We start from the raw sequence: 19,516 nt of genomic DNA, 5'->3' as shown, positions 1-19,516 counted from the left end.
TTTTTTACCGTTGACCCAGCAAACACCCGGCGGGGACATAGTAAGAAAATCTTCAGGCTCAGGGCACACACATCCGTTAGACAAAACTTTTTTCATTTCGGGTAGTAGCTGCGTGGAATGCCCTTCCTCCGACGGTTGTACACGCTCCTTCTCGAACCCAATTTAAAGCACTATTAGACATTTATTTATGCAAATCCTCGCGCTGGCAAGCATACCGCCCTGCGCTGAGGACATGAAGAGCAGTGCTACACCCTTTTTTCACTTGTGCCTTTCAGGTGAACGACAGCCACTGACCGACAAGAACAAAACCGAACCGGGAAACTTGGACAAAGGCTTCGATCCTGTGTGTCAATCCGTGGATCCGTGACACAGGTCCATCGTATAGCGCGCCGACGGTAACAGTTGAAGGATAGTTTAAGGAGTTCCACTCTCGAAGAAAAAAATACAGACGGCGTCAGTTTAGAGCGGAAGATAGATTTTGGACCGTTCCAATCGCTCACACTCATTCACCCAAGTGTGTGAATTACACCCTTGTTTTAATGAATCTTCCTGCACACTCCTTGGCTGGGCGCGTGGCGTACCCCGGCTCGAAGGCCGGCGTTTGAGTTTCGTTGTCGGCCGTTCTCGGTCGCATCCGACCATGCAAACCTGTGCAGTTGTTTGTACTGAACAACCGACAAGTTCTAAAGTGGTGGATGACGAAAACTTTCCTGTTTTGACGAAACTCGAGGCAAACGCTTGCGAAGCCAAGCCGTTTAGCCCCTTGCCGGCATATCACCCTGCTAAGGTTACAGAAGTAAGTTTTTTCTGTCCAAATTGCGATTTGCTAGGTTATCGAAATTCCCAATGATCAGCGGAGGTACCAGAATGAGGATCCAAACGCTGCTGGGAAGCGCTTTGATGCACACAAGCGAAAATGTATGGAAATCATAAGGGAAACCGGAGTCGAAATGAACATGACCAATTCTAAATCGAACATGCTTACAATAGTTCTCTCAGGCCATCCTGTCAAGGTTTCTCAGGCCAAGCGGGGCATTCTGGCCGAACTACAACAACAGGTTAGTGTCCGTCTCGTTTGTCGGCTTCTGAAATTTCATGGTCCTTGGTTGTACGGACGCTGTAGCGTCAGGTCCCGGGACAGCAACGTACCAGGCTGATCTTTTTTCTATCAGAAGATCTGTGGATGATATCAACAGCACCACTGGACTCCACCAAGTGGACACCATTTAACATATATTAATGGTCATCTGGGGCAACATGTCATTGTTAAACAAGGATGCTTGACTGCCTTGCTTTAGTTGGAGTAGCATCAGACAAGCTGTATATTGCACGGGCGTCTTTTACCGGTGCCTTTTTTTCAAATTCTTTTTAAGGAAACAGTCAGAATTCCCGTCCCGCATGAGTTTCATGGCTATCTGATCGGTAGGCGTGGAGATAGGTTGCGAGAACTTCAGGCCCACACTATGACACGCATCAGCGTTCCTCCAGCCAACTCAACAGATCCAGACAGTATTACTGTTACCGGTTCGAAACAGGGGATCGCAGAGGCCAAACGGATCATTACTGAAACCATCGAACGACAGTCGCAGCAAGGATTCGAACGTTTGGATATACCGAAGATATATCATCCATTCCTTCTGGGACCGTAAGTACTTTCCACTCGAAAGTTTTACTGATTTGTTGGCTACCCTCGAGCTGTTGATAGCAGTGCACCTACAAACCGGTTTTCCCGCCGATGATGTGAATGATCGGCTATCACTTCTCATACTTCAGTCCCTACGGACTGGACTTTATTGTTGGACGATTATTCTAGAATCAATGTTTGACCGGACTACCTTGATTGGTAGTCCTGCGGCACCCACAGAACCCCACCCTTAGACTTCACCCAAATGTATGAGTTCCTTTGATGACTCGCAGCTCATTATTGACTACACCGTGGAACAAAGTGCCTGTTTTTAGGAGGATAGTTAACCGGAGAGGGTTTCTGTCTTCCAAGAAGGGGTACCATCGTGTTAGGGGCGGGATGGCTCAGTGGTTGTAGCGCGAATCTACTGACCGGAAGGCCCGTGGTTCGAACCCGACCTCTGCATCTCGACTTCCCCCCTGGTGGTATCCCGGCCCCTTCCTTCGGGTGGCGTGGTAGTTGGGAACTCAAAGGGTGCTACAGCTGGGCGAATTTTTGTACTGGGGTTCGCATCGTTGTCTTTCAGAATAGTAGAGTCAGTCAATTCCAAATAGATTAGACCTCATATTCTTGGTTGTGTAGAGAAATTCAGGCGTATATTAAATCCATAAAAAAGACCTGAAACAACGCTCAGTGCATCATGGTTTAGGTTTTCGGGACCGAGACCCCGAGTGAGATTTAGTGTTTGTGCACAACGCGTGTAGCATGCGAAAGCCCCTTACTGATGGGTTTCGATTCTGCTAGCTTCCGTTGCCAACAGTAGCTCTCCCTGTTTTTAGCCAACAGCTGTGTGCACGTTTCTGGTCATGTACCCCTAAGGGCAATGGTGATCCATGCGTACATCCACGCACGTACATCGTCAGCAGACCATCTTTTTAAGCTTCCATGCTAGTTGCTACCGGAACTCACAAGTGGTGCATCGCAGCACGTTTTAGTTCAGGCTCGGTCCCGTAATGTATGTGGGTCGAAGATGCCGATTGCTCGGGTCACTCTAAGCAGTTAACCATGCGGTTAGATTGTCCGGGTCCATTACCGTCAAAGGCGGATAACCAAAATTCTGAAACTTTTACACTATGTACATATTAGCAAAACCAGAAGTGACGATTGATTCATTCAAACTTCCGGTTTCCTGCAGTATATCATCCTGGTTGATTGAATGCACACTCAAGTTCAAGGTCTGCTCAACGGTAAATACCTCTGGGTTAAATGGATGATGTTGACTGCCGTCCATTTGGTGCGATTGGGAACTCAGCACCATATTTGTAGATATTTTCCATATCTTAACATTCGCGGCCTTCGAAAATGTACCACTGAAGTAGCTTTTAGTTGCTATCCAAACATTTTGGGGTTCAGAAAACGACTAACAATACGAACTCTATTTGAGCAAATTTGACCCATCATTCGCTTACTGAAGCTGACCGCTTCTCAGCACCTTTTACAAGTTATCCTTTATTGATATCAGAATTTATTTGTAGGTTCATAGGTCAGCTATGAAGTTTGGTTGTTCCATGAGAAGGGTTTTTTTAAAGCCATCAATGTAGATGTATTTGGCTCTCTTTATCAATGGCATCACAGTTTCGTACGATTAACCTCATCAGTGGGCTGACTCATTCTATCTTGCACACATTTCCGCATGTCCGTCACAGTGGATCCAAATAACCTGGTCTCCACTCCTCTCATGCATGCCAAATCAAATGCTGTTCGGGGAATCTGATGTCAACGTGACATGCCCACGACACTGCATACATAATTGGTTTTCTAGTCTTTGTCCACAGTACGTCTGTTCATTCACTTTTCTGGCATACCTACATGGCTCCGTTTTGTTGTGATGCCTCTGTGAGTAAGAGTGGTGTCGTTCCAGTTTAAAGGTGCCCCTTTTCTCCAACAAGAGGGTCAGGTGATCCATGGATGTTTGAACTTGTTCAATCGTTCATTCTGTCTATTGAACTTCACTATTTTTGTTGGGCTATAGTGTCTGGTAAGATTTTTTCCTTGGGTGACTTTCGGCTCAATTTACTACTTTTCGGGTTGCTCGTGTCCAGTACGTTACCGAACGTTCGGCAACTCAGTTGACGTGCGATACCATGATCTTGCTTACAGCCCTCAGTTTCCCGAACTGTGTTGTTTCAGTTGTCAGGACTGGTGCGAATTATTTGCAATTAACCCAACATCGCTAAACCTTCGTATCCATTGTAATAATTGCGGCTTATTACATCCAATTTGCTTCAAGTAGGCCGTTTGCAATCAGTTCTGCTGCATATAGCGTTTTTCTCGTTTACAGTTGCATTCTATTGTCGTTTGACTGTCTTGTTTGTGTGCAGTGGTGCTGCATACCTGCTACGTTGTCGTTTGGTTTCCGAATGAGCAACTCACCTGGTATGCTAAATAATACACTGGCACAGCCCCCGCTGGTTATCCCAAGCCATCGGGTTTGACACCCAGTGACAGCCTTCCCGTACGGGTCAGCCGCTTGCCACCACCTTAGCACGCTTGCTGCAAAATCGATGAGGCCTTACAGATGTCATGGTAGGGCATCTTTCTTGGAGCACCGGGCAAATGTTAATGTATTTTGTAGTGCCACTTGCCTTGTCCCACTTGGTCCGGTCGAGGTAGCTCAAGCACTGAGGTACCAGTCATTGGTCTTAAAGGGCTTTGAGCTGTCACTCCCGATGCGCAGTTTCCTCATATCACCCCACTTTTCGTCACTGAAAGAACGGTGGCCGGTAGAGGCACTGTGCCGTTGACAACTGACGGTAATAGTTTGCTTCCAACCTGTTGGATTTCACGCTCCTGCCTTACAATGACACCATCCGCAGACGGCGACGACCACTTTCGACCGGACTAAATAGCTGGTTTTACCTTCGCAAACTGACAGTCCCTTATCTGGCACTATCCCGGCCCTCTTACCTCCTTCGGGTGGCATGGCAGTTAGGCACCGAAAGGGTGCTGCAGCTGAATGATTCTTTGCAAGTGTCATTGATATTCTCCATGCTTTATTCCAACTTCCAAACCTCTGCATCACGCATGCAAATGAATCTTTTTCAGCTCTGACAACCCGTGAGTTGATAGCTGCCATGCCACCCGAAGGAAGCACAAGGGTTGAGGTATTGCCAATTGGCCCAATCCCAGACGCGAGCGATCGGAATTTTCGGGTTGGGTTCGAATCACGAACCTCCCGGTCAATGTGTTCGTACCTTGATTACTGTGCTGTTATTCGTATGCGTAGTCTGTCCATTCCTCAACGTTCAGTTTTGTTTTGTATTCGTCAGACTTGACAACAATGGTTGCGTTCCATGTAAACCGTTTTATTCCCCACAGAAATGGTCAATTGCTTGATAATCTGAGACAACGGACGCTCACAAAAATCAATTTCCCTCCTCCGAATATTCCGGCTAACATCATAACTGTATCCGGCAAGCGTGAAGGTGTGTTGCAGGCGTCCGAAGAAATGCGTGCAATATATGAGCAGGTCAGTCGTACTCTCCAAGTACCAATATAATGGCGTTTTTCTTTCATCCCGTGCGATTATCCGATGCAGCATGCTTATAATTCCTATGACACTTTCGCTTATCCGTTCCGTATTCCACTTGACAACTTCATGAAAAGCATTTGTGCGGAATCACCGGTCATGTCTCATGTTTTTCACTGGAGGCTTTGTCCCTTAGGTGCAGCCCATCTTTGCCGAAAAGCCTTAAAGCCAAGACCTTGTTGTGCTGCCACACATACGTTATACAGTTTAGAGTCGCTACTTATCCCCGGCATGACAAACAAACCTTTTTCTCCTGCCTCTGGTCATCAACGTTGCGGCCTAAAGAACATTGTCGGAAGTTTTCGGTGGATGTCCTGGTGTCCGGCTCGGTTTAAATACCCCATTACTAAGCTTCCTGGCGCCAAGGTTCGGATCTGCCAGTTTTTTGCTGGGCGCCGCTGCAGTGGTTCAACGCTCGATCCATGCACGTCGGAGATCGCAATTCCGCTCTTGGCGTATTCGGTTTCTCTGGATGTTCTGGCGTGACGAACTTCGTAACGAAGGCATTTCCGTAACATATGGGAGAACCGACAATCATCCAGCAGGGGAAATAGTTTGTGCCTTCCGCAAACATCATCTGGAACGCAGTCACTGTGGATGTTGGTAATATCGTCACAGCCTTCAGACTCGCCCAATACGATAGGAACTGGAGTCGATAATTTGACTCCGCACATTGCTCATAGTGTAGGATGCTCGACAGTACAATGGATTGATATCTTCCCCGTGATTGAAAACTCATGATATACTATCCTGTTCTGGAAAGGAGAACCATCCGAAAGTATAGAGTGCAAGTGTAGTGGGGTCTTTTTGAAGAACATTGACTTCTCGGGCCGTCAGGGTTGTCCCGTACTTCCAGGAATAGCTGCACTCCATTAGATGTGTTTCGATAAATGTCTTAAAAATCAGGTAGATAATGCGTAGTCTTGACCTTAAATAGGAAGCATGTCTGCCTCCGTTCACAGATGGTTAAATCGAGGAGATTAATTTCCACTTGTGCCCCGCCTTCACAATTTTGTCAAAATACCACATTTCAACAGTGTCTCCATCAACATTATCTCATTTACATCTAATCTGTTGACTTAGAGTGAATACAGAATGATTATAATGTCCTCTTGTGTGAGGAGCTTTTGGTTTTGTGTGCTTCGTTCGGTCCAGTGGTGTACCCTTAGTTTCTGTAGAAGTCATAAAGTAATCCAATCGTCCTAAAGTTTAGAGCGTTTCCTACATAGGGGTTCTAATTTAGCCCCACTCTGGGTATTTTTGGAGTGCTAGTGGTGCCTTTGTTTCGTAGATCGCTTATCACTACTAAGTTCTTGTGATATTGGTCTTTTTGGGTCTTTTGCTTCCTAGGTCGGGTGCAAACTTTTTACCCTCCAACTACCAGTCGGACCATAGAGCCACTAGAATGTTGTTTTGCACGTATGACCGACCGTGTGACCTGATCGTATGCTCTTGCTTTGTTGCCCTCCAGGTGAAATTATACAAAACTATCCCGGTGCGCGTTAAAAGATCTCAGCATCGGCTAGTGTTTGGTCCGCGTGGATCAGGTCTGGCAGATATTTTGGCCCAAACCGGGGTATCGGTGGAACTCCCCACAGACGACACTAGTGAGGAGCTAATACTCCGCGGTAGACCAGAAGACCTAAGAAGAGCGTTATGTATGGTGTACGAACTGGCCAAGATTTCCCTTACAGAAGAAATCTCCGCATCCACCCGGTTTTAAAAACCTCTCATCGGGAATCGTAGCAGTTCCCTGGCAGAGCCCGCAAAGGTTACAAAGGGGTTCATTTCAAATTCCGTGATAACTAGGATAAGATTATTGTCAATGGTTCTCCAGAAGAAGTCAGTGTCATCGCCAGGCGACTCAAGGCCCGGATAGCGGAGCTTGNGGAACTCCCCACAGACGACACTAGTGAGGAGCTAATACTCCGCGGTAGACCAGAAGACTTAGGAAGAGCGTTATCCATGGTGTACGAACGGGCCGAGAGTTCCATTACAGAAGAAATCCCCGCATCCAACCGGTTTCACAAACTTCTCATCGGGAAGCGTGGCAGTGCCCTGGCAGAGCTTCGCGAAGGGTACGAAAGGGTATGTCCTCTAACCTGTAACGTCCTCGGCTATGCACTACTCCCGAGAAACCAAGTTGCCTGATTTCACTCGTCTGTACTTCAGGTTCATGTCGAATTCCGTGATAACCAGGATAAGATTACTGTCGAGGGTCCCCCCGAAGAAGTCGGTGTCATTGTCGAGCGACTCAAGGCCCGGATAGCGGAGCTTGAGGCTACTGTGGCCATGGATACTTTGCGAGTGGATCCTAAATATTTCCGACACATCATTGGTCGACAGGGCGCGACTATCTTACGCCTAAGGGAACACAAAGTCCAAATCCGTCTTCCGACTTTGGAGCGTGGTGACAACCTGGCTGCAGATCAAATCGTCATTGAGGGCGACCCTGTCGGTGTGGAAAAAGCCAAAGCGGAAATACGTCAGTTGGTAGAAAGGCTCGTGAGTTTTCCTTTTTTATTCCATTTTCATGCAGACCCAATAGGCAAGTGTGGTTTGTGAACAATGTGTGCCTTATTATGGTTGTATGTTTGTTGGTATACTTCCAGGACACTTGAAGCTAGACACCGAGAATGAGAACTATCACTTTAAGCCTTTGTTCCAAAGGCCTAAGGAGCGGTGGTTTGCGTGAGCCTCTACTCATTTCTGGGAGAGATTGTTCCTCATTTGTCATTCATGGGTAAACATGGAGAATGATCAGTCGTGCTTCAGTTAAAGTTAGTGTTACTCCTGTTAGGTAGACTCTTTAGGACTGACTCAGTGTACGGAGACACTTGTCAGCACCACTGGGTCGTCGTATGCTGTAATCACAAAACCTTTCTGTCTACCCTAGCAAAATATTTCCACTTCCAACTTCACTCACCCACTTGACAGTTATATTTCTCCTACTTCAGTGCAGTCTATATTTTGATCATGGCCATAGTCCAAATTGAGACGAAATAATAGGATAAGCTACAGGCTTGCAAAGCTGTACTCATTTCGTACTTCACGAGCGCCTTAAAAAGCTAATGGCAATGAACTAGCAATCATCGTATTCTTCATCTTGTCTTCTTTGCTCTGAACTATCTTTCTAACGTCCGCCTCCTGATATGGATATGAGGTTAGTCCCCACAGTTGATCCTGGATTTATTTCCAGTCGACAATGCCGCCCACCGGATTAGATAGCTTTGTAATTCCGCTTACTTGCTCAATTTCAGGAAAACGAAAAGTGTAAGGACATGATTATCGAACCACGTGTTCAACAGCTGCTCTGTACCGGTTATAAGGGCGCACCACCCCCAATCCGAACTATATACGACGGTTTTCCGAAAGTTAGTTTCGTTTGGCCCGATTTTCACCAGTCTGATGAAACTGTCGGGTCTGTGAACAACGACAATCCCTCAAAAAGCGTCGTACAACTCCGTGGGGACCGACAGCAAGTTGATGCAGCAGCTGAACGTTTGGTGAAGCTTATAAAACAAGTTATTGAAGAAAATTATCGTCAGGAGGTAAGCAGTTAGCCTTATTCGATTATTGTTTGTATTGGTTTCTTCCGGTACGTGACCGTTTCAATACTCCTTTTAGATTCGACTTTTCAAAGAGTTCCGTCCTCATATTTTCGGCCGTGGCTCATCTAGATTACAGAGGCTATTGGACGACACTAAGACGCGCATCCAGTATCCCAATCCTTCGGACGGCTCCGACGTTTTTACCATCATTGGTCGCGAAGAAAACGTGCAGCAAGCGATTAAGCAACTTGAAGACTTACAAAAGCAGCTGGTAAGTATTAAAGTGTTGGACACAGAATTTCAGCTTTATGAGTCTAGCCATGAGAACTAAACAGTGGGGAAAACTCACTTGTTCGAAAGCACTGCACCGTATTTATTTTTGTGTCCGTTCACTGCAATGAAATTAAGCTGCGTGTTAGTACTCGGAAACCCAGCATCAGATGAATTTGTTCGCATTCTCAAATTTATATGCAATTCTGCCTTGTTCCTTGAGATTTCTGCGTCCGTTGTGGCTTATATCTCTGGTATCCACGAAACTACATGGACACGAATAGTGCTCCTCATATCCGCCATTCCTACCTTGGGCAATGATCTCCCGAGTTTCGGAATTTCCTATATTCCTCCACACATTGGAGCCCCATCAATAGCTTCTTTCATTGGAATCCGTCCCGTCATTTCTACATGCCAAAAGCCGTTTCCCCTTTTCCATTATCCTGTCAACGATCGTTCTTAACCCAATCTATTGCCTGCAGACAAGGTTCACTAAGGGATCCAGTAATTTGGCATCCCTAGAAGTTGTCAGTAATACGACAGGAAAGTTGTCCTGTACTGAATACTGGAAAATGTTAGTTGCTCTCGTGTCCCCCCAACCTTCGTGGGTTCTGTTTCGTAAACATCATTCGCCAAACGCGGTTAGCCTGTTCTTATCTTGTTCTCGAATGGTTCGTGTTTCACACATATTTTTATAGAGATACAGCATGCACTTTGAAACCAACCAAGCTGTCCCTTAATATTTGTGAATTTCTCAGCCATCTCAAACGCTGCTCTACTGAGAGAAAGATGCGTAAGAATCATGAGCTCAGTAACATTTTGTGCCTCATTCTACCAACCAATGCTATTCCTGGGTGTTCTAGCGTCCCCTGGCTAACTGCTCGGTACCGCTGTGTATGGGGGATATCGCACGTTGTGTGCTACGAGGTTTGATATGCCTGTAGAAAGAACGGTATATTTTTATACCGTGCTAATATTTCACCAGTCTTGTAAGTTAAGTGCCAGTCCCAAGACAATCTAACGAAAGGCCTTTATGACGGGGACCTCCATACTATTTCTGTTGCACTCGTCGGGACTCGTATCTGTTTCACCGTCAAATTCACTTTGAGGGTATTCCGTCAGCGTTCCCTGCTCTACCGTGCACCAACTGTCAGAGCCACTCCCCGATTGTCCTCTGAATATTATTGTTACTAGTATCACAAATTCCCCATTAAAACGACTAGCGTGCATTACAACCTCCGCAAGCGATGCCTCGATTGTCTTATCGCCTAACATCACTGCCATTAGTCGTGAATTTTTCTCTTGTAATTATCGTTTCACGCATGTCAGGTGTCGATTTCGAACTGATCCGTATTTTGGAACATTCCATCTTTAATTCCAAACGAGTATTCATATTAATGGCTCATACTCGCCAACGACATGCTTAGATGATTAGCAAGTGAATCAAATTTCCAAAAATTTTGTTCTAATCTCACCTGCTTATGCATTACTTGTCTTTTCCGTCTATGCACAGGCTAATGTCAAAGAAGTCATTGTTTCTATCCCCTCAGCACTTACCACAAAGTTCGTCGGAGACCAAGCCCCTAGTCTGCGTTCGATCTGCGAGCAATGTTCCGGTGTACATATGCGATTTTTGAATCCTCGCCAAAAGAACCCCCGCAACACGAACCAAGTAGAAGTTGTCATGCTGGGCCCGCCGGACGAGTTGGCAAAAGCACAGAAGCTCTTGGATCAGTTGAACGCCAAAGTTGCACAGCTGTGTGCTGAGGCAAGTCACTTCTGCTCAGCCATCTAGAAATGTCAGATACCGCATCTCTAAATGTAATCAGCATGCTCCACCTCAACCCAACGACCACTATGCCCATCTAGCTCAAGTCGCATCTGCTCTCCTTTTCAGGATGGCTTATCAGTGCCCAAAAATGTGGGTTGCGCTCCCGCTAGTGATCCCTTAAATTTTGCGTTTTAGTTGCTTTGAAATGACTCAACCCGTTCGTCCTATCGACAGAGCTATGAACGCGTCGACTAGGTCTACCTGTGAATGCAGGCGGACGTAGTCTGCGAACACAGCTTGGTGATACATATGCGTGCGTGACACGCGATCCCGCTGTCGTACACAGACGTTTTGGGGTTCTGGTTCATGGATACCAGACTTCCCCGTTCACATACATTCCATAATCGCTCGTAGCCTCAGATGGCTGTGACCGTGGCGACAAACCGTGTGTGGAACACGTTCATCCCCCCTCGTACGTTCTGTTGTTCTGGGTGTTTTGAGGTCAGCTAAGTGTTCGCACTGTCATCATTAGGGTTTGCGTAGCTGGGATCGTAATCAATCATCTTATCGGGTTTGACCCTTCTTCCTATATTGTTTATCGACAGTGCTGTGAACGCGTCGACTAGGTCTACCTGTGAATGCAGGCGGACGTAGTCTGCGAACACAGCTTGGTGATACATATGCGTGCGTGACACGCGATCCCGCTGTCGTACACAGACGTTTTGGGGTTCTGGATCATGGATACCAGACTTCCCCGTCCACATACATTCCATAATCGCTCGTAGCCTCAGATGGCTGTGACCGTGGCGACAAACCGTGTGTGGAACACGTTCATCCTCCCTCGTACGTTCTGTTGTTCTGGGTGTTTTGAGGTCAGCTAAGTGTTCGCACTTTTATCACTAAGGTTCGATTTGCTGAGAGTGTTTCAAGTGGTTAGTCCTGATTGGTGGTTCGTCGTGTTTGAAGTTTTCATGGATGCGCTGTGTGAAATGTTTTCTTTTTTGGGTTTCCGCAGTCGCTTGTGGCGTTTGGTTATAGCGGTGGGCATGCTTGAGAGGCTTTACGTTTATCGGCTTACTGGAAATTGGGATTTCGTTGAATCATTTATCTCAGTCTGACCATTTTTTGTAGTTTCAGTCACCGCGACTGTCGTCTTACGTCGTTAATTGTCTTGTTCTCGACTGGGTTTCAGGAGTTGGTTCACGTGGACCCCAAATTCCATGGATTCTTGATTGGTCGCCAAGGTTCCAATATCATTCGGTTCCGCGAACGACACAACGTTGAGTTACTGTTCCCCGATCGTATGGAAACTGATCCCAAACTTTCCATGGAAATCCGAATTGTTGGGACCAAGGATGGTGTTACCGCCGCGAAGGCGGATTTGGAGGCGCTCATTAAAACTATTGTAAGTTACCTTTCACTGACCAATCAGGTTATCAGTTCAAGGACTAAGTAGCAGTCAGAATATTCGTGCGGCGGTACAGCATCCGTTTTGCTGGTGATGATGGATCACTCGAATTGGTCTTCTCATGTGCTTTTCCTGGAAGAGAAATTTATCAATCTACTTTTGTGTGCGAGGAAATAGTACTTATGAAGGACTGAAAATTTTCAAGTGTGCATCTCCATGTTCTTACGGGCTGACGACCGTTTTTCAGCTTGAACCCTCTGGATAGCATGATGCTGACTACTTTTTGACCAAATAAATGCGTATTATTTGTGCATCTTGTCCGGATACGACCTATATTGTCCGACTACACCAGCTGAGTGGACCCTAGGATTGGCGTTGGATTTCACTGAGGTATGTGTTTGCTAGCACCCGTTGACGAAATCGTTTAGAGAATCATGTCGAGCATGGTTTCCTACGAGTTAGGTGACAGTAATGAGTGAATCATTGCAGTCCTAATCAACAACTGAACGGTTGGATATCATGTGTAAACATAACTTTGTGCTTGCACTGCGTGTTGAGGAGATCCCTGGATTTTAAGCATTCGTTCTTTTCATCAGGTTCCATGTCCAACTAACAAATTTGCGAAACTTAGATACGCTGAGTGTTCAAAACCCCTTTTGATCAAGAACGATGTGCCAATAATGAAAACACTGCTCAGAACCGAGTCTAAAACACGAACCATCGCATTCTGCACACTTGTTTCGAACGATTGCCTGATAGCTATCTTTCAAAGCAATCGTACAGTTAAACGATGTTTCCAAACGCATGCTTGTATATTACATTGATGTCTGCACTATCATCCGACTTCCCAGTAGAATCACTTGGTACTCTCATCCCCCTTGTTTTTGTCCTCCAGGAAGATGAGGTTGAGCACAGTGTCGCCGTGGACCCAAGTGTTTTACGTGATATACTCAACTACCGCCGATCCTTCACATATCCAGACCTAGAGCGGGTGCGGGTTATCATGCCCAAAACCATCGGCCGGTCAAGTGAGGAAAATCCTGGTGTTCAGGGCGAGAGTACCGTAATAAAGCTCATCGGTCAGAAGGCCTGTGTTGAGGTAGGTGCTTTCTTTTTGATTTCTACAGAGGTTTTCCCCGAATGAGTGCTAGTTATAGATCAAGGATATCTTTCTAATTTTCCCCCTCGCACACTAGCTTGAGGATAGCCGACGTGACTGAGACCCTCGGATCTGCCACCACTGAGACCCTTGCCTTCAACCAGCTAAATAATTAGCAACAAAATTGTAACCGCTAGTCCGTGGTGCATATCGAAAGCTGACAATTTTTATGACAGATTGCCACAGGTTCTGATGATCAGTGGAGTCAAGCAGATTTCGAGATCGACTAAAACGACTATTGTCGGTTGTTAGAAAGAGTGGCGCGATTCCTGCACTTATCGAAAAGTGAGGATATGACTGATGCGACCTCGGCCAGGATGAAACGACTGCTTGACCGTTGATCCGTAATTCAGAGACGAGATGGCTCAGTGGCTAGAGCGCGAATTTACCAACCAGAAGGTCCGTGGTTCGAACCCGACCTCTGCCCTTCGACTTCCCCTGTCTAGGCTTGAGTAACCTGGTAGTATCCCAGCTTCCTTAAGTTTGGCACGAATCTTACAACTACCGCTGTTTCAACTTCAGAACCATGCTTTCCTGTTTACATAAATACCACATGTTTTTTCCTTTTCCATTACCGACTACCTCGTTGCTTCAATCGCGCCTTATCATCCCCTTTGTACTAGGCGGCTACTCAGGCACTACAATCCCTGATCAGTGATGTCAAGGAACAAGTCACCAAAGAGTTTCCCCTTTCCGACCCCAGCCAGTTCATAGTCCTTGATCGTGCTCGGTCGCAATTCCGCGAAATGGAGCGCAATCACCGTGTCTTCATCAACCTTCCTCGAACAATGCCGAATGCACAACCGGATACGAGCACTTCGGCAGGTGAGCTTTCATTATATAGGTCGAAGAACTGGTACATGTAGGTAGCACATTTTAGCTCTTGCATCTGACGTCATTCGTTATCCGTTTCTCATTCAGTCGATGCATCTTCGTGTCAGAATTAATTTATGTTATTTCTTGCTGTTTTCGGTATTTTCAGCGTGTCTGCTCATCACCGGTCGGCCCGAACAGGTTGATTTGGTGTTCGAGGAGGACATCAAACCCATCCTCCCAGTGGAAGAAGAATTTCCATTGGCCAAAGAGTTCCATCGCAGTCTGATTACTGTCCCCACAACAGAACGTGAGCGACCCAGACGAGGCGCTCCTCGGGGGCGACCGCAAAGTGATTCACTGGATGAGGTTGCTGCTTCCGAAGGACAGTCCAAGGCTACTGAGCTGAAACAAAAGCATGGGGTAATTCATTGTCTGTTTCTCCCATAGACTGCATTATTCGATACTGGTGTCCGTCATCTTTCAACCCCCGATGTCTGTTCTCTTACTTCAGGTTCTTATTCGCCTTCCTCCGCAAGCCACCGATACCAACTGTGTGTTTCTCCGCGGTACTCCTAGTCAGATAACCGCAGCGAAAGCTGACTTGACCGAATGGGTGGAACAATGCGAAGCGCTCAAAGCCGACCGGATCGCAAGGAGCTATGAGCTAACCGTGCATGTACCCACTCGTTTTATACAGTCAATCATCGCACTTCGACAAAAGCTAACCGCAACTCATGACGTTGCTATGCGTTTTGGTGCTGATTTACCACCAGTCTCCTCGGTCCCTGATGGTTCCGAACAATTGCTTGTAAATGGATCAGCCCATCCTGAAGATCCAGTGGAAGATGGTGAAATAGAACCCCCTCCTGAACAATACATCCCTACACCCGATAAGGCCCCTGTACCAGATGAAGAGCGGCTTAGTACCGTCATCTTCCGCGGCTACCAGGAACGAGTCGCTGCCGCCAAGGAAGAGTTAGAAGCTGCCATCGCCAAACTTAAATCTCAGGTCACGGAAGCCCTGTGTATACCAGCAGAGGTCAGTGTTAATGTGCTTGAAACTCTCCCAGTAATCCAACAATGTTCCACGAAATCTGTTCGTTGTTTTCCTCATGGTCAATTTAGCACCCAGACTTCAGGCCAATGAACATCATGTGAGAACCAGACTGATAGCCATAGTATTCACGCTACTATCTGTCATTATCTCGCTAAGGTTGGTCGATCATTGTGTAGGCGTCTCCAGGCTTTTGACCACCCATTTTTGAGTGGTTCACATCGCTTATGCTCGGTATGATTTTTGTCAATGGGTTTTCATTCCTCCAGCTCGATAGAGCCATGTCTTGTATCACGTGCTTGCATTTCCAGTGGCATTTCTGCATCGTTTGTCTCGATTATTGCATATCCAGGTCCATTCCATATTGATCGGTTCCCGTGGCTCCGCAATCCAGAAGGTAATGCAGGAGTTCAGCGTACATGTCGAGTTCCCTAATCGCCAAGCGCGTGAGTCTGGTGATGCAGATACGGTGCTTGTGTCTGGTGATCAGGAGAACGTGGATCGCGCCTGTGACTTTCTAATCGCGAAAGCGAACGATCTGGTAAGTCAACGAATGTGTAGTTGTGCGTGAAGGTCACTCCTTTTAGGGTCCGCCTGTCAATTCCACGGGTTTCTGTTTACTCTCTGTAATGGCCACTCTTAGAGGCAGTCTAATCACGCTGTGCGAATGTAACAGACGATGTAACCTCACGATCACATGGCAGGAGTCTTAGCTTCATGGATGACTGCTTTACGCGCATTATCCACTTTATTCATAGCTTTTTGGAGCGTCCATTACATGTCCGTTTGGAGAGAGCCGTACATCCACTTTAGAAATTGGTTCATCTTTCCGTCTAACTAATAGCCCTAATTTCACGTCACTCTGTTGAAGATGGGGGGGGGGGCGAGATGACTCAAGTGGTTAGAGCGCGAATTTACTGACGGGAAGGTCCGTGGTTCGAACCCGATCTCTGCCTCTCGACTTCCCCTGTCTAGGCTTGGGCAACCTGGCAGCTAGGCACCGGAAGGGTGTTACAGCTGAACGAATTTCGCTGTTGAAGATAATTAATCATGGTACAACTCACATCCTGTTTGAAGGGCCATGGGAGTAGGGACAACTTGTGTCGGTTTATTTAACCCACTGCAACCAATCTAGGTGGCACTGACCGCGAAAATGAGGTGATTCATATTTAGCAAGTACATATCCATCTGCGACATTGTCCAGTTGCAAACTCTGCGCGTGCAGGTACGATTGAGTTGAGTAAAAGTGGAGGCGGGTGGTTTGATTGTTCCTAGTAAGGTCCATCATGGTTACCCAGGGTTGGAATGCATGCGGGATTCAGAACGCAGCAAGTGAATTTCTTATCCTTTTTGGAGAGCACTTTGACGAAATTCGTAAACGAGAGCTTCCCCTGGGTCCCCCATGGGTGTACCGTCGGAACCATATTTCAGATAAGTCTAACTGTCCCCTCCACCTGTTTCATGTTCTGATCTGATGAGCGGATTTCGATAGAGAATTCAACGGGTGAGACAGTAGCAGTATATTTTCTTTCATCTTTCACTTGTAAGATCTCTATAGTGTACTGAAAAACGTGGTACAATTGTAGAGCTAAAGGCATTAGTTCTGCTGAAATAAAATGCGCCCATGGAGATAGGTTTCATTCATTTCTGTGGATTATGGCAGCTGAGCGCCAGTATGCCTTACAAATGTGTGGGTGGCAGTGACGACAAGTTCCCGGAATTCTTTTTTGACAATGAAAATTATTAGGCTACAAACAACGAAGAATGAGGGCGAGATGCGTTGCAATGCGCAACGCACTCCTTCTTTAGCTTTACTGAGCTGTCAGTTTCATCGGTAGAGGAGGGTAGTTTGCAGTGAGTCGGAATCTTGGTGATACATTTGTTTGACACCGTCCTTTCTGAGGTTCGCGTCCATCTCCAAACATGTTCTTTCCCACTACATCGCGTTTCATCCACCACTCGTGTGTCTTTTCGGATGTCTGTCGTGTTCGCGCGCTTTATGCTCATTATTTCTTCATATCAGTTTCGGACTAAGTGTAGGGCATGTCCGCTACGTTGCTGCGCTGTTCACCGCCAGCGACTCACTAGACATGCAAAATTATTAGCCTGGATATAGCTCCTAGCGGTTTCTGATCGTTGGGTTTAAGTCCAAGCAACAGTTTATGCTGTGCATCTCTGCCGCATATTGCACCTACGCTGGTCGTAGGCGAACTGCCGCGTACAGGTTCATCGGATATTTCCCCAAATACGTTGTTTCTCACCTGCTGCTTTCACCCACGCCTTTTTGTCCAACTTTGTATACACCTGTTTACTTGTGCGCTCCGGTCCCTGACACGTGAAAGTTCATCTTGGGTGATGAATAGTCGCAGGGATTGATTTGTATTGTAGCAGGACCGTGCACTTGAGGGCATGACAAAATGACTATCCACAGCAGTTCTGTAAGAAATGCTTATCAGGAAATTGCAATATAAGGGAATGTTGGTAGCTCAGGTAGCGTAGATAATCGTTGGTTTGTTCGCTGAGCTGAGCAGTTTGATTGCAAACTAACGACCACCCGTGCTCTTGGGAGGAAAACTGTTCATTGAAAAAGAAATCGTCTCTTCATTGGAATAAATATAAATCCTCTTCTTTTCCTGTAGATTGTCCGTTTAGACTCGGAAAATCGGAACACACGACAAAAACAGTATCGTGAGGAACTTCTCCCCGCCAACGGAACCCTGCCCAAACCCAGTGATCATTTACGAGCGTGATTTCCTGCTTGCGGACTCGGAACTCCAGAGGTTTGGTTTACTGACCACAACAATACTGAAATTGCCTCCTCTGTTTCGTGCCTTATTATTTTTTTCACAGTCTCTTCTCTGTCGGTTGCCCCGTTCGTTCCGAACATAGTTCCAAATTCGAAAACAAAACTAGTTTCAAGCGAAAATCTTGTATTTGAATTTTTGTGTACAACATTCAATATCTCGACAGTTCTGTCCCTCCCCAGACACCATTGGGTTTTTCAGACTTCCTTATGCCCCACTTCAATCGATAGCTTCACAACGAAGGTGTGACCTTGTTTGTGAGGGACATATTGATAGCTGCTGCAACGTTCCTACGTTTACTCATGTGATGGACCAGTGGGCTCGACGTATCTGCCACCCGCTTGTCCTATTCGGGGCCTTCGTTCTGATGATATACCGTTATTCCGATTCCTTCGATTGTCGCGTTATTTTTTGAAGTGTGTTTGTATGTGGGTGCTTCTTCCTTGCCACTTATCCTACTGTCAAGGGCACCCCGGCGCTCGTCCAACGCACACTGCTGTCAGCGTCTTTTATGCGAATGTTTGGTGGATGTCTTCATCTTGTGTTTGTTTCTCTTCTGATTTCCGGTTCACTTTTGCAATACATTTATTAATGATCCCCTGACTTACCGGATGAGTCAGCTACGTGGATTGGCGTAAAGTTCGCTCTATTGTGTCACCTTTCGATTAACAGCAGACAGACTTTCAGAGACCAGGTTGCTGCATCTGGTGTTTGGAGGCACAGCGTAGAGACCGTGCTGACGAACAATGTCCGTAGCTTCTTGGTCTCGTTTGGATGTAATGATAATAATAATAATATAATAATAATAATAAGGAGCTAACGAAACAATCCACCCAAATTGTTGATACTTTTCGTCACGTAAGTTGCCCAATGACCCCAGAGCGACATTGACGTGCAGATAACGTGGTAGGTTCTTCAGTTCCGCTCGACAGTGGACATCACTAATTTATTCATCCCTATCGCGTTGCCCCGATGAGTTATATATGGAACCAAGCAGCTCATTTGATGGTGCAAGAATGAGCTAATCAAAACAATCAACCCAAATTGTTGATACTTTTCGTCACGTAAGTTGCCCAATGACCCCAGAGCGACATTGACGTGCAGATAACGTGGTAGGTTCTTCAGTTCCGCTCGACAGTGGACATCACTAATTTATTCATCCCTATCGCGTTGCCCCGATGAGTTATATATGGAACCAAGCAGCTCATTTGATGGTGCAAGAATGAGCTAATCAAAACCAAGTTGAGTTGGGTGGACCCGTAAACAGTTCTCTTAGGTGGGTTTCGTCCTTACGCCGACTAAAAGGACACTTCATCGGAGTAGTGCTTACTGAGCATCAGTCGGCTCTTGTTATTTCAAACTGGCCAAGGTAAATGGTCCGAATCCCTGGGCCCCTTAGCTCTGTGTGTACGATGGCACCCACTACCGCACTCATTTCATACGTGAGCAGTCACAACAAAACACTAACAT

At 46.4% G+C, this 19,516-nt stretch overlaps 2 protein-coding genes across 2 annotated transcripts; one reads left to right on the top strand and one right to left on the bottom strand.

The window, feature by feature from the left end:
- Window positions 1-595: 595 nt before the first annotated feature.
- Window positions 596-18,648, top strand: T265_03414 (hypothetical protein; the record flags this gene model as incomplete). Its single annotated transcript, XM_009167898.1, has 17 exons — window positions 596-796; window positions 831-1,058; window positions 1,374-1,645; window positions 5,003-5,153; window positions 7,029-7,301; window positions 7,386-7,718; window positions 8,474-8,764; window positions 8,841-9,035; window positions 10,548-10,806; window positions 11,591-11,648; window positions 11,943-12,210; window positions 13,109-13,312; window positions 13,996-14,197; window positions 14,355-14,608; window positions 14,700-15,227; window positions 15,595-15,783; window positions 17,882-18,648. The coding sequence occupies 17 exons, from the start codon at window positions 641-643 to the stop codon at window positions 17,990-17,992; spliced, it is 3,972 nt and encodes a 1,323-aa protein (XP_009166162.1).
- T265_03413 (hypothetical protein) lies at window positions 5,480-5,887 on the bottom strand (the record flags this gene model as incomplete). The annotated part of the gene is made up of 1 exon (XM_009167897.1): window positions 5,480-5,887. One exon carries the CDS (start codon window positions 5,885-5,887, stop codon window positions 5,480-5,482), a length of 408 nt encoding a protein of 135 aa, XP_009166161.1.
- Window positions 18,649-19,516: the final 868 nt, after the last annotated feature.

This window comes from Opisthorchis viverrini (assembly GCF_000715545.1).
Source record: "Opisthorchis viverrini unplaced genomic scaffold opera_v5_49, whole genome shotgun sequence".
In the NCBI taxonomy this organism is placed as follows: Eukaryota; Metazoa; Platyhelminthes; class Trematoda; order Opisthorchiida; family Opisthorchiidae; genus Opisthorchis; species Opisthorchis viverrini.
Note: the sequence above shows the minus strand (reverse complement) of the source record. Positions and strands in the feature narration are given on the sequence as shown.